Source organism: Festucalex cinctus, chromosome 14 (genome assembly GCF_051991245.1).
Source record: "Festucalex cinctus isolate MCC-2025b chromosome 14, RoL_Fcin_1.0, whole genome shotgun sequence".
NCBI lineage: Eukaryota > Metazoa > Chordata > Actinopteri > Syngnathiformes > Syngnathidae > Festucalex > Festucalex cinctus.
The window spans coordinates 1,346,380-1,359,527 of record NC_135424.1 but is presented as its reverse complement, the minus strand read 5'-3'; the positions used below and the strand labels follow the sequence as shown (position 1 = coordinate 1,359,527).

General features: G+C 38.3%; 2 protein-coding genes across 4 annotated transcripts; one reads left to right on the top strand and one right to left on the bottom strand.

The window, feature by feature from the left end:
• The first annotated feature begins 1,679 nt into the window (after positions 1–1,679).
• Positions 1,680–9,366, top strand: setd4 (SET domain containing 4). 2 transcript variants are annotated; one of them, XM_077495497.1, is made up of 13 exons: positions 1,680–2,511; positions 2,594–2,689; positions 2,797–2,834; positions 2,929–3,017; positions 3,835–4,071; positions 4,138–4,197; positions 4,288–4,417; positions 4,497–4,671; positions 5,870–5,951; positions 6,053–6,133; positions 6,213–6,336; positions 6,448–6,543; positions 8,780–9,366. In XM_077495497.1, the coding sequence occupies exons 1-13, from the start codon at positions 2,442–2,444 to the stop codon at positions 8,825–8,827; spliced, it is 1,326 nt and encodes a 441-aa protein (XP_077351623.1). In that variant the 5' UTR covers positions 1,680–2,441; the 3' UTR covers positions 8,828–9,366. The 2 variants fall into 2 exon arrangements, with proteins under 2 accessions (XP_077351623.1, XP_077351622.1); XM_077495496.1 differs by having other exon boundaries at positions 1,681–2,511; positions 6,427–6,543; positions 8,780–9,360.
• cryzl1 (crystallin, zeta (quinone reductase)-like 1) lies at positions 7,538–12,893 on the bottom strand. Of its 2 annotated transcripts, XM_077495498.1 has the most exons (13): positions 12,632–12,893; positions 12,442–12,519; positions 12,267–12,339; positions 12,089–12,133; positions 11,947–12,015; positions 11,028–11,161; positions 10,820–10,931; positions 9,758–9,778; positions 8,497–8,595; positions 8,274–8,410; positions 8,081–8,186; positions 7,959–8,004; positions 7,538–7,785 (listed from the first exon to the last, which is right to left on the bottom strand). In XM_077495498.1, exons 1-13 carry the CDS (start codon positions 12,689–12,691, stop codon positions 7,689–7,691), a joined length of 1,077 nt encoding a protein of 358 aa, XP_077351624.1. In that variant the 5' UTR covers positions 12,692–12,893; the 3' UTR covers positions 7,538–7,688. The 2 variants fall into 2 exon arrangements, with proteins under 2 accessions (XP_077351624.1, XP_077351625.1); XM_077495499.1 differs by lacking the exon at positions 9,758–9,778 and having other exon boundaries at positions 12,632–12,883.
• Between the last annotated feature and the right edge of the window lie 255 nt (positions 12,894–13,148).

Sequence of the window (13,148 nt, the reverse complement as noted above, 5' to 3'; positions counted from 1 at the left end):
ATATATATATATATATATATATATATATATATATATATATATATATATATATATATATATATATATATATATATACACATTAGGGCTGCACAATCTATCGGAAAAATATTGATATCGCGATATTGGCCCATGCAATATGCATATGGCAAAGACCTGCAATAAGTTAAATATGGAATTTTTTTATTTATCTGAATTTTTCCAGTCAGCCGCTAACTAAAATAATGCGGACCGCCATTTAACCTGGTAATTTTGTGATTTTTTTTTTTCTCTTAAAATGTTGACTTTTTCATTGAATATTACATAGAAAAGAAATTGTAGTAATATTACGACATTTCTCAGAAAGAAGAAATCCAACGTTATTCTTATCATGTTATGACTTTTATTTTCATGGAATCAACCGCTCATCTGCTGAGTCTTTTGCTGTATTTAGCCTGAAAATGTGATTAGCGTTCAATCGTTTTGACACAGTTGATTATGAAACCCATCTGGACCAGACAAGCAGGAGTGAGTTCCTACATAACAATAACATTGTATCTTATCATTTTTATTCTTTTATTGGGTGTTGGATGAACTACGATGTAGCCGACTCTGGATTGGACAATAATTTGCATCTTTCCAGTGAAAAAAAAAAAAAGAACTTTTGATGAGAGGACACGACAACAATTTTTGTCAAAAAAAAAAAACCTGCTGGAAAATGTCAAACTTGAATGAGATTGAATGTTGCTACTTTTTTTTTTTTTTTTTTTTACGGATACATTTTTTCGAAGTCTGTGCGCTTTTGACTGTGAAGTTGCTTACAGTGGACTTTCATAAGAATACGCGCTTGCTATAAAGTATTCAGCCACCACAGTTATCATACATTTTCCATGACAACTTTTTCACAAAAAAAAAAAAAAAAAAAAAAAAAATCTGTATTTTTGCTGGTAAACTTACTTTTTTATTTTCACAATTAAAACTTTTTCTGGAGTCTTATTCATCATCATTTTTTAATACAAGTTTATCCTTAATGTTTTATTCTGTAAAAAAAATCGGACTTTTCATTAAAGACTTTATTCTCAGAAGACTATATTTTTTATATGCTGAATTTTAGTCAACAATTTTTTTTCTTGTATATAAAAAATACTTTTTTGAAAAATAAGACTTTCTTGAAAAAAGTTTAATAAATTCCTGAAAATGATTGCTTTGTACAAAAAAGAAAAAGTAAGACTACACTTTATAGGATTACAATTTTTGTTGAAAAAATGAAAAAAAAAAAAGTATAATTTTCTGAGAAAAGTTTTCCTGATTTTTTTTTTTTTTTTTTTTTTTTTAATAAGACTATTCAATGAAATAATTGATATTATTCTGGAAATGAAAATAAGACTTTCTAACAAAAATCAATTACCAAGTTTATCATCACACATATCATCATCTATATTATTCAATCACACAATTAATAAATAATCCTTTTATGCGTCCATGTATGTCCAGCTTTATCCTAACTGACATTCATGCTCGAGTCGTTTCCATTGACAACTACAGTACTGGGCGGCTAAAACGAATTAAAACAACCAAACAAACGTCCATGGCAATATGTCAAGCACTGAATGAAATTTCCCAGTAACGAGTCAAAGTTGAAAAATGAAAAAATATTGTTAGGGAATCGCAATATTCCTTTTTGGCTCCTCCCGGCCCCACTTTCCCGTATTGATGCCAACGCATGCGCAAAAGACACATGGCATGCCCGGAAACAAAACACCACGAGTAGTACTTGAACGGCTGAGAATTTTAATTAAATGATGCTTTTATTGAGGTTTAGTATTTACTGTACTCGTAGTTTGGCTTCACTTTAACTAGGTTAGTGTTGTTAGGTTTAACTACGCGTTTTGATTCCCGTGTTAAATGTACGTTCCTACGACAAAAAAAAAACAACTAAATTTCGTGAGAAATACAGTTAAATTACGTATCGTTATCGTGTGTCTTAATGCCATTCTGACGCAAGAATGTTTTTCTGCGTTTCAAGACTTTTATCGTTCGTCGTGATTTTAAATAATCCTTGCATCGGATTTACCTGTTTTGCCGGCACCTCGCGATGACGTCACAAATCTTGGAGCTAAAAAGGGCGTCGGGCGTAACATGTTTGAAATGAAAATAACGTTTATGTTCATATTTGTGCTGAAGAGAGAGAACATTTCGTAGCTAGACAGTTCTTAATATTGTAGGATATATTTTTTACGTTTTAAAACAAAAGTTAAAGCATGGCACTTGCCGTGCTGTCGCATTCTGATGACGTCACACGCCGTACATTGTTTTTTTAATCTTTTAAAATAATAATCCCTGATTTTTTTTTTATGTAAGAAAATTGTAAAGTGGTAGCGAAATAAAATAAGTAAAACCAGAAATCAACAATAAGACCCCAAAAGACCATTAAATTACTAAATGATATATAAAAAAATAAGTTGATGGTCATGATTGGTTGTGGACGAGCAGCAAGAAAGAGGAAGAAAAAACGTCACTGTGTGGCCCAGTCAGGTATAAAATGACATTCTGTAAAAATGTTTTATTGCAATGTATAGTAAGTCACTTCTTTTTTTAACGTCAAATTGTTGTCCAGTTTCTCTGAGCCACCAGCCCGAGTATGTGGAGCTGCTCAAGTTTCTCCACCAGCGAGGATTCACGTCAAGGCTGCTGCAGCCTGCGCTCTTCTCTGGTTTTCACAACTTTATATTCAGTCTGAAACATACAGAAGGACCATTCATGGAACCAAAAAAAAACAAAACAAAAAAACTGAATGCTTGCTTTTGGTTATCTCTTCAGACACGGGCCGAGGTCTGCAGGCACTCAGGAGCATAAAAGTAAGACGAGGTCACCATCCAGTCCAGTCACGTTCGCCAAATGGGAGCTCAAGGAAAGGGAATTGATGAAAGCATCTCTTTGTGTGTTGCAAAGCCCAACCAACTGTTGATTTCTCTGCCCGAGTCTTGTTTGCTTACAACCGCCACCGTGCTGGACAGCTACCTAGGACATTACATCAAGAGGTAAACACAACGTTGGCGTCAACATACTACACGTTGACATACAAGCAGATGATAAGCGATGCTTGCTTTTGCCCTTTCAATGATAACAAATAAATATTTGTCTTCATCTGATCAAGACAGTTTGAACAATTGTATCTTTTGTTTAGGGATGGTTACATTAAAGATGCCCAAGGAAATTCTGTTATTTTAACCTTCTAACTTGTGGTAGTACTAGTAATAATACTAGTAGTAATACTACTACTAGTAGGTAGTGTTAATTTTGTTAACAAAAACAATTTCGTCAACACACATTTTCCATTTGACTAAAACTAGACTAGACGAAAACCCTCATTCAAAACAATAACTGGGATTAAATCAGTCTGCATTTTCGTCGACTAATGCAGACGAGATGAAAGTGTGTTTCGCTTTATAAAAATTGGACTAAAATCTGTCGACATTTTAGTTCAGGAACAAAACAAAAAAAACAAGACGAAAATTGACATATTGACTCGGTTTATATACATAGAAGGGCCAAAACATGCCTTGTGAAAATTAAACTGCACAAAAAAAAAATAGCCACCAGAGGGTGCTAGAACTTTACAAATGAAAATCAACCTGACTTTTTGAACAGATGTGTTGCTTTTAATATCGTGGCAGTTTTTATATCGCAATATCACGATATTGCTGTTATCATTACATCCCTCAAAATAAATAATAGTGGTTATAGTTGTAGTAATTGTAGTAGTGTAATAGTTGAAGTAGTAGCAGAATTTGTAGTAGTAAGTATTTGTAATAGTCTTCCCACATTTGGTGTCGCAATCCTTTTGTGTGTGGCCAGCTGGAAGCCGCGCCCGTCGCCTCTGCTGGCCCTCTGCGTCTTCCTGGTGTGCGAGCGGCACAGGGGAGCGGACGCCGACTGGTCGCCGTACATCCGCGTCCTTCCCGCCTCCTACGCGTGCGCCGCCTACTTCGCCCGGGACGCGGCGGCGCTGCTGCCCGCCGGGCTGCGCCGGCGAGCTCGGGAGCAGGAGGAAGCCGTGCGGGACTTGCACTCGTCCAATCGGGATTTTTTTAGGTGCGCGGAATTTTTGGAAATCGTGTTTTGTCTCGGAATCGTAACGGACGGATGTTTGGATTTCAGGACTTTGCAGCCAGTCCTCAGTCAGCCGGCGGAGGACGTGTTGACGTTTGAAGCGCTGAGGTGCTGAAAAACTCGACTTCCGGACTTGAGTACTTTGTCCTTTGACTGATGACATCAAGGCAAGATGAAAACGTTGTTGTCGTCGTCCAGGTGGGCGTGGTGCAGCGTCAACACCCGCTCCGTCTTCATGCGTCGCCCGTCCAGCCGATTTTTGCGCGGGCAAGATGACTACGCGCTGGCTCCCTTTTTGGATCTGCTCAACCACCGGCCGGATGTGCAAGTAAGACGTCACGTCGCCTGGTACGCCTTTCAAAAAAAAAAAAAAATCTCCCATTGTGGTTTTATTATTATTACGTCAGGTCGAAGCGGGTTTCAACCACGAGACCAAAAGCTACGAGATCAGGAACGCGTGCGGGACGCGGCGCTTCCGGCAGGCCTTCATCAACTATGGTTGCCATGACAACCAGCGCCTGCTGCTGGAGTACGGCTTCGTCGCGCCCGCCAATCCGCACGCTGCGGTCGACGTGGATGCAGGTGGGTCACGGGAATATTTTGATGGTCGTGTCATTACAACTAACAGAAATATTCGTTGTAGTAGTTTTAACAAGTGTTGATGATGTCCAGTGGCGTGAGTAGCGAGTGTAACGATATGTCGATATCATGATGAATCGTGATGCTTTGTCTCCCGATAAGATTATCGACACGCCTACGCAGGTATCGCGATATTTTTGTAGTTGATATACAGCCACTACAACAGCTCCATTGTTGATGATTTATTGAGCAATTACTTGGTGGGCCACTAGGGGGAGCGCCACATAAGAGTGACGGGCAAATGGACGCAAGTCTTCAGGCAAAGAAGACTCATCACCTTACTTTGGATTTGTGGAAGACATTTTTATCTGTCCAGCAAGTGACTCAGTTTTGTTTGCTTGTTTATTGAACATGTAAAAATAAACAAGTAGCAGAAAAGAAAGAAGAAACTTATACAAACATTAGTGACATGTTTACATGTTCAAAGGGAGTAGGAAGAACACGTTTATATGAAGGAATTTTAAAACATATTTTATGTTTCGACACTTTTAAGCGCACAACTTTTGGGGAATATTAATATTGATTTCATTGGATTTAATATTTAAGCAATTTATTTATTTATTAATTATCTATTTACTTTTGCAATGTTACACACAAAAAATGGTCATACTTTATGAAATGAAACTATTGACAATGTAACATGTTGCATGACAATAGTGTTCAAGAAAGATGCAAATTTGTTGACAGAAAGTTGTCTCTATTAACTCATTCACTCCCAAAAACGTATTTATATGTTTTTGTTTGCTAGAGTTTTTGTATGAAGGCTTTGATGCAGTTTCTGACCTGAAGTGGTCGCTTAAAGCGATAGTAGTTATTACAAAAAAAAAAAAGTGTGCTTCATCTGTTTCATGAATGAAACTTTTTTTTGTAATAACTACCATCGCTTTAAGCTTCCACTTCAGGTCAGAAACTGCATCAAAGCCTTCATACAAAAACTCTAGCAAACAAAAACCTAAGAAACGTATAAATACGTCTTTGGGAGTGAATGAGTTAAGAAGACAATTGTATTTTTTTTTTTAATACACTAAAGTACTCACTGTGAAAAAGACACGGGTTTTAATATTGTTTGTGAGCCTTGTATCGCATATAACGTATCGTGAGGTACCCGCCGCTAGAAGTGGTCACGATTTTTGTCGTGCAGAAATCCTTTGCGAGGTTGTGAAGGGAGACCAAACAAGTCTGGAGCAGAAGATGAAGTTCCTCGCAGACAACAACTTCCTCAAGTCAGACTTTTTTTTTTTTTCACAAGTTTGCCGCCTCCAAATAATAATCGTGGGTTGCCGAGTCGTCGTGTAAGTTCTTGCGTTGCGCTTGCCCCTTGCAGTAATCTGAGCGTGAGCGGCGAAGGTCCCAGCTGGAGGCTGATGACCGTCCTCAGGCTCTTGTCACTGCCTCAAACTCTCTAGTAAGTTCTTCATCCATTGATCCTTACATGACCGTTCAGTTCCAAGCCGTCAAGTTTTGAATCCGTGTCGTTCCGTCAGTCACCAGTGGAAGGCGGTGTTGCGCGGCCAAGCGGTAGGCGAGGAGGCGGAGCAACAGAGCGTTCTGACGGCGACGGTGTTGTGCCAAACAATCCTACGAGACACGCTCACAGCTCTGGAGGAGGTTTGTGATGGCTCAGTAAAGTATACTACGTCAATAAAGATGATTTTGATACATTAAAAAAACAAAACAAAATAAGTATTTCCCACGCAGATCTCCAAGCTTCTCCAACAGGGGGAGCCCTCGCTCGTGGAGCAGCTGCGGTTGGTCCAGTCGCTGCGACTGGAGGAGAAATGCATCCTGGGAAGGTGCCTCCATTCACTGAGAGAGGCGAGTCACCCGGACGTGGACGACGTGATCTGATGCGGATGGTTGCTCTGGGAGACAAGACGGTCGCGGGTTCCGTTCCAAAACATGTCATCCAGAAAGTTCCCAGAGATTGCGACTGCGTCTGAATGTGCGCCCTACTTCCGTTTGAGGCCGCCATATTGCTCCTCCCAAGAAACGTTTCTCGGCATGCTATCCTAATACATTTACAGTATCGAAACTGGAGAATATTTTCAACAGTACTTAGTCGAAAAAGCATGATTGAGGGTGTTTTAAATGTATTAAACGTAAACAAGAGGACTTCAGACATTTTACAACTTGCCTTAAATACATGTATAAATTATATGCTTAATACGTAATGTTTTCAGGACAGGCGGAAACTTGTATATTTTTTTAATGAAAGAAATCTAATATTGGGGTCCAAGGTACTGAGTGATAAAAGAAAAAGGTGGTCTTCAAAGCAGCACATATCGTCCACTTTTTTTTAACTTGTTAAAAAAATAAAAAAAATAGTTACCAACCTGGCACAACCCCCCACCCCGCCCCAGGTTTTACACTGCCTACGAGTTGTATACTTCTCATCTGTACTTACGGCGTGTAGTTTATTTATACAGCAGTCTTCTTGCTCGCAAGATGGGAGTCACAAGATGGCCGCCATGTGACTTCAACGGCTTGCACTGTTATGCGCTATCGGCGCAAATAATGCGTTTTAGTTGAAAATATTTACAACAAAGGAATTAAAGTGTAATTTTAAAAACATTTTCATTCACAATAATTAGTATGTGATAAATAATAATATGGGTCGGGTGCGTCGTAACGTAACAGTTACGGTGGTCACGTGACATGCGACGAGGAGAAAGTCGCCCCACAGAATGAGGGCACTACACATATTTTTTAAAACCACTATATAGTGCGGGGCTATGTAGTGAATGAGGGGTTAGGAGACAAGGGTGGACATTCAGACACAGCCTCCGAGGAGGAAAAAAAAAAAAAAACACTCCCTGGATGGATTTTATTGACGGTGCATGAAATACTGTGAGAACCAAAACAAAACTGGTCCTGCTCCCATCAAACCTTGTCAGAATAGACGCATGAAAGGTACTGAGGTCCTTCCACTTAACCAAAGCAGTGCAATTAAAAGAGCGTCATCACATTTCAACCACAACTTTTTTCTTGTGCTGGTGCTGCACGTCCTCCATGGTGGCCGCCGCTTCCTGGACAGGAACCGCCTCCTCGGGCTGAGGTCTGCCGGGGACAAACGCGTCAACAGCGATTAAGACTTGGGACGAAGCCAGCGTAATGGCAGACGCAGTGACGTCATTAGTCGTCGTCGTCGTCGTCTTTTACACGGTACACCTGCTCGGACATTTTATTCCTCGCAACATGGTGGGATTCGGAACTTGCGCGCTTTTGTGTACCTGAGTATCCCGGACGACATCTTCTCCATAATGTCCCTGAGAATATCTGACATGGGTTGTTTAAAGAGAACATATCTGGCTGACGGCGCGCCAGATGATGCCACGCGTCTCGCCAAGGATACGCAGGTACCGCCCCTGCTGCGATGACGAAGCCAACCACACTTGCGGGTTGAGGAACGACACGGAGGCGGACTTCAAGAACATCAGCCTGCTGTCGGGAGGATCCAGCTGCAATTAAAAAAAAAAAAAAAAAGAAAAAAAGAAAATCGTGACTGGACGTGAAAGGTGTACGCACCAGTTCACGTATCAACTCACTTGCATGTCTTGCTGGGACGTCACCCAGTGGCCCCCCACTGCCAACATGCTGATGATGTCGTGTTTGTGCGGGAGGAACGTCGCCTCGGTTTCCTCCGCTTGATCTTTTTCTGGCCGCTCCTGTTCTTGCAGACTAACTTGAGTCGAGAAGCGCAAGGTTCATCCTCCTGACAAACTTGGGTCAAAATCTTTTTTTTTTTTTTTTTTTTTTTTTTTTTAATACCTCCTTGGTCAACAACGATGTCCACTCCCAGACCGCCAGTCTCCTCCATAATCGCCGGAAGAAGCTCCGACGGGTTTTTGTAGACTGGAATCACCCTCACTGCCAATGATAAAAGAACATTTGTGATGAATGTCATGGTAATTAAATGATCTTCCACTAGATGGCAGAAGATGCAATTAGCACTTATATTCAACCTGTTGCCTTTTATGATATCACAGAATAAATGCTTTGTTTTCAACTGTGTAGGCCCAGATTGTAAAACTTGTGATTGTCACTATTTCAGCCTACCAGAACACCTGAGCTTTATCTGGGGGCCATCAGAAGCCCTTAAAATGGTGGCAGGCGTGAGTTACCATCAGTTTGGTTGGTTCATTCTCAACACAGCCAAAATTCTAAGAGGGTAAGCAAAATTATCTCAATTATTTATTATTTCTAATTCCCTCTCATTGTTCATGTTTTTTATTAACAGTTGAAAAATATTGAAATTATTTGATTTTTTTTTTTTTTTTCTTAAACTACTTTTACAGCCATTATGTACTTTTTGTGACATTTTTGTTTGGTGGTGTGCTGTGAGAATTTCCGTATGTAAACTATGTCTCTTGGTCAAGGTTAATCTAAAACTAACGAAAAAACTATAACTAAAATTCAAAGAACAATTTCGTTAACAAAATAAAATTAAAAAAAAAACGAAAATGCTTTTTAAAAAAACGAAAACTAAAAAACTAAATTTTTTGTTTACATAACTAACTAAAACGAACTAATTATAGCAGAAATTCCCTTCGTTTTAGTCTTTGGTAATTAATTTTAAATGCGATTTTAAGTAGATTTATTTTGATATTAACCGGCGGAATAAAGACGTTTATTACAGAAGTGACGCCATCTAGCTGCAGCCAATAGAAAAGCACCTTCAGATGAGGTCTCTCCCATGGTGTTTTTTTTTTTTTTTTTTTTTTTTTTTTTAATATTGCGCACAATACACTTTTTTTTTTTAAACTAAAAGTTAAATAAAACATACATAAACTAAAACTAACAGAACCACCCTGAAAACTAATTAAAACTAACGAAATTTAAAAAACAAAACGAAATCAAATCAAAATAAAATGAACATTTCAAAACTATAATATAACCCTCAATTAAAGTTGACAATATTTGATCCTCATTCAATCACTTTTTAATCATTTTCCACAAGATTCACACAAAGAAGAGTTAAAAGTGAGAATGTAAGCAGGAAAATAGGATTAAATGTCAACAAAGATCTCACCCACAAGAGGTTCCTGAACACCTGAGGGACACAAGGAAGAAGGGGGGAAGAAAAAGTAGGAGAAATATGAAAAATGGGAGAACATTTGTTTCAGAGACATTTTAAAGGCTCCGAATGACAATTTTCTTTGCTTTTCAAAACAGTCATTTTCAATATCACGCGCAAAGTATTAGTCCTATTTTTCAAGCGGAAAAAATGGAAAAACATACAGCTGGATGATAACAGATCCAGAAAACATTTGATTTTCGGAGCAATTTTTGCCATCGAGATGTTGTGTGCCCAAGTACAATATTACACATTTGTGAGCAAGAGGCACCATCGTGTGGTCACTTTATGCCGTGCACCGTTGAGTCATCCGAAACAGATCCGAAATGGGAACTCAACGCTCGGGCTGTGCAATCCATCGAAATTCAATTACAATTTCAATTATTACACTCCATCATTACAAAATCAGCATAATCGTTTAAAAAAAAAAAAAAAAAAAGATTAATACTAAATATTGAGTTGTTTAATTTCATTTGCACCTTTTTTTAAATTTTAAAATAATTTTTAGGACATTTTGTTTCATCCAAAAGGAACTTGCCTAATTAAATTGTAGTGTTTAATTTTTTTTATTTGTCTTAATATTTTTTTTATTCGTTTTTTTTTTTACATTTAAACAGTTTCTTTTTTTTATATAAAAAAATAAATAAAAAAATCACTACTGCACGGTACACATGCGGCAATCCATCTTCAAGTTTTTACCAACATAAATAAATAAATAAGTTAATATATAATATTATAAATTCTGTTTGGTCCAAAAGCAACTTATATAATTATAGTGTTTCTATTTATTTTTTTTTTAAATTGGTCTTAATCTTGTTTTGTACCAGAGGAAAAACAACAACAACAACAAAAAAACAAAACAAAAAAAAACAAAAACAAAAAAACACACACACAGTCCTCCAACTTCAAGTTTTTGCAAACATAAATAAATAAATAAATAAAAAAATAAAAAGCGGAACGTTATCCCGACACGCTGTTGAAAATACGGCCCACGGAAAAGCGAGTGCGCGTACCGACCTACTCTGGGCCGGAGCTGCTCCAAGAAGACGTGCTGCTCCTCAGAGTGCGACGTGGTCAGAACCTTCACGCCGTGGTAGGACGCCAGCTGGATGCACATCAGGCCAAACGACTGAAAAAAATACAAAATAAAACACAGCGGAGCTCAGCTAAAAGTGCCATGGTTCATCGTCGCCATGGCGGACGGGACGGGACAGGACGCACGTACGCTGGCGCCGTCCACCACCAGGAGCGTCTGACCGGCCGCCATGTGAGCGTGCGTGTGGAGGGCGCTGTACGCGCGGAGGCCGTCCTCCAGCGCCGCGGCCACGCTCGTGCAACTCAGCTTCTCCGGCTTGGAAACTGCACCGCAAACGCAAGTAAATTCATTACGTCACTTTTTCACAACATTTTTTTTTTTTTTTAGAAAAAAAAAAAAAAGGGAGCGCATCCAACGTCAAGTTGAAATTTGAAGAGTGTAAATCGGAAATATTATGTAGGAGTTGTTACATGGCAAAAAAAGTGTGGAGAATAAAAACCACAACATGTGGGAATGTTTCAGCATTCCCGCAATAAAATATAAAGAATTCAAACTTTTTTTTTTTCTTTTTTTTTTATCATAATGTGCTGGGAAGTTAAGAACCTCATTGGTTTAGATTGTGATTCTTTATTATTATTATCTTATTATTATTATTAGTCAATTACTCCAATAATTGTTATTGGAATCAAAATGTAAAAAAACAAAAAACAAAAAAAAAAAAACCTCAAATTCTTAACTTTGATTAAATGTCTTATTAAATGTTTATTTAACAACCTTTCAGATATGCAAAATGTAGATTTTTTATTATTTTTTTAATCTTAGCCAATAGACATCTGTTTTTAAAATGCTCACAAAAGTGTTCAGGGAGCTCCCACGGTCATCAGCATGTCTTAAAAAGTTACATGAAGACTTAAACAAGCTCCCAATCTGCAAATAAATTTCACCCATTCAATTGCATTGGGGGGAAAAAAATATTCACCAAAAACATTCTTGAATAAGCAGGGATATATGACCAAGGAAAAAAAAAAAGGAGGCGTTGGCTCCCAAAATAAACAAATGAATAGCATTTTGCATTGTATGATAGAGTGCCCTTGTATACCTTACCTACCTAGATATTGCTCATTTATGTCAATGACATCACTGAGTCCCGAGCACACCGAGTCCAGAGGTAGAATACCTGCAAAAGAGGTCAAACGGGGGAAACTTAAAAGTCTTTGTTGCAAGCACACGAAGCATTGCGAGTAACCTACCTACAACCTCGTCATCGGGTTGAAAGAAGGTGACTTTTGGGCCCACTGCAGGTACGATAGGAAAAGAAGTATTTATTTATTTATTTATTAATTAATCTAGCACTTATAACTAAGCAGAACAGTGAAAACCTCTGAGAGTAGTGATTGATTTTTTTATTTTTTTTTTTTAGCTCCTCACCTCGCTGTACAATGCCGGCCACCTCCCTGCCGACGGGAATCGCATCCCTCTGCAGCCCAATTTCTCCCAGAAACTGGAGCATGCAACAAACAGAGAGCATCAGGTCTGTGACAATTACAAGCATAGTGATGTGACTTAATCTAATGCCCGCTTTATAGATGATTGATCGCATTACCTTGATGTCCACTGGGCTGAGGCCACACGCCTTCACGTGAATTCTGACGTCATGGCTATCCAAGACCTCAGGAAGGGTCTAAAAGAGGGGAAACATCACAAAGCGAGATGATGCTTGACAGATACACGGCCTTTAATTCGGTTTCAGTTGTTTTTCTGGCATAAACAAGAAGTCCGTAACACAATCTCACCGTTTCCTGAGTGACGAATTTGAGCTCGCTGCCGGTAATTTGACCAAATAAACCCTTCATATTATTATTTGGCGTTTCTGTTTACTTGCACGTGTCATGTGACCACCTTTTCCTTCTTCGTTTGTTCTAAGGCAGCGGAGTCAAGTGATAATTTATGTCGTAGCGCCATCTGTTGGAAGTTTCCAGGCGCTACAGTTTTATTGTCACACACCTTCGTCAAAGCTTTTTTGCTCTCAATCACACATAAATTCAACTAAATGAAGTTGGAATGAAACATGCATTATATATAAATTATATTATTCTAATATTATTACTAAGCTACGCGTATTCAGCGATTATTCTTGTTTTTTGAAGAATTATTTGGTTAAAAATATACAATTCATTTATACACGGATTTTCTACTAATTTACGCTTAATCAGCGATTATTCTCGTTTTTTTTTTTAAATAATTATTTGGTTAAAAACATACAATACATTTATATGCACTTCATTTCATAAAACCTCGCCATGCAAATCC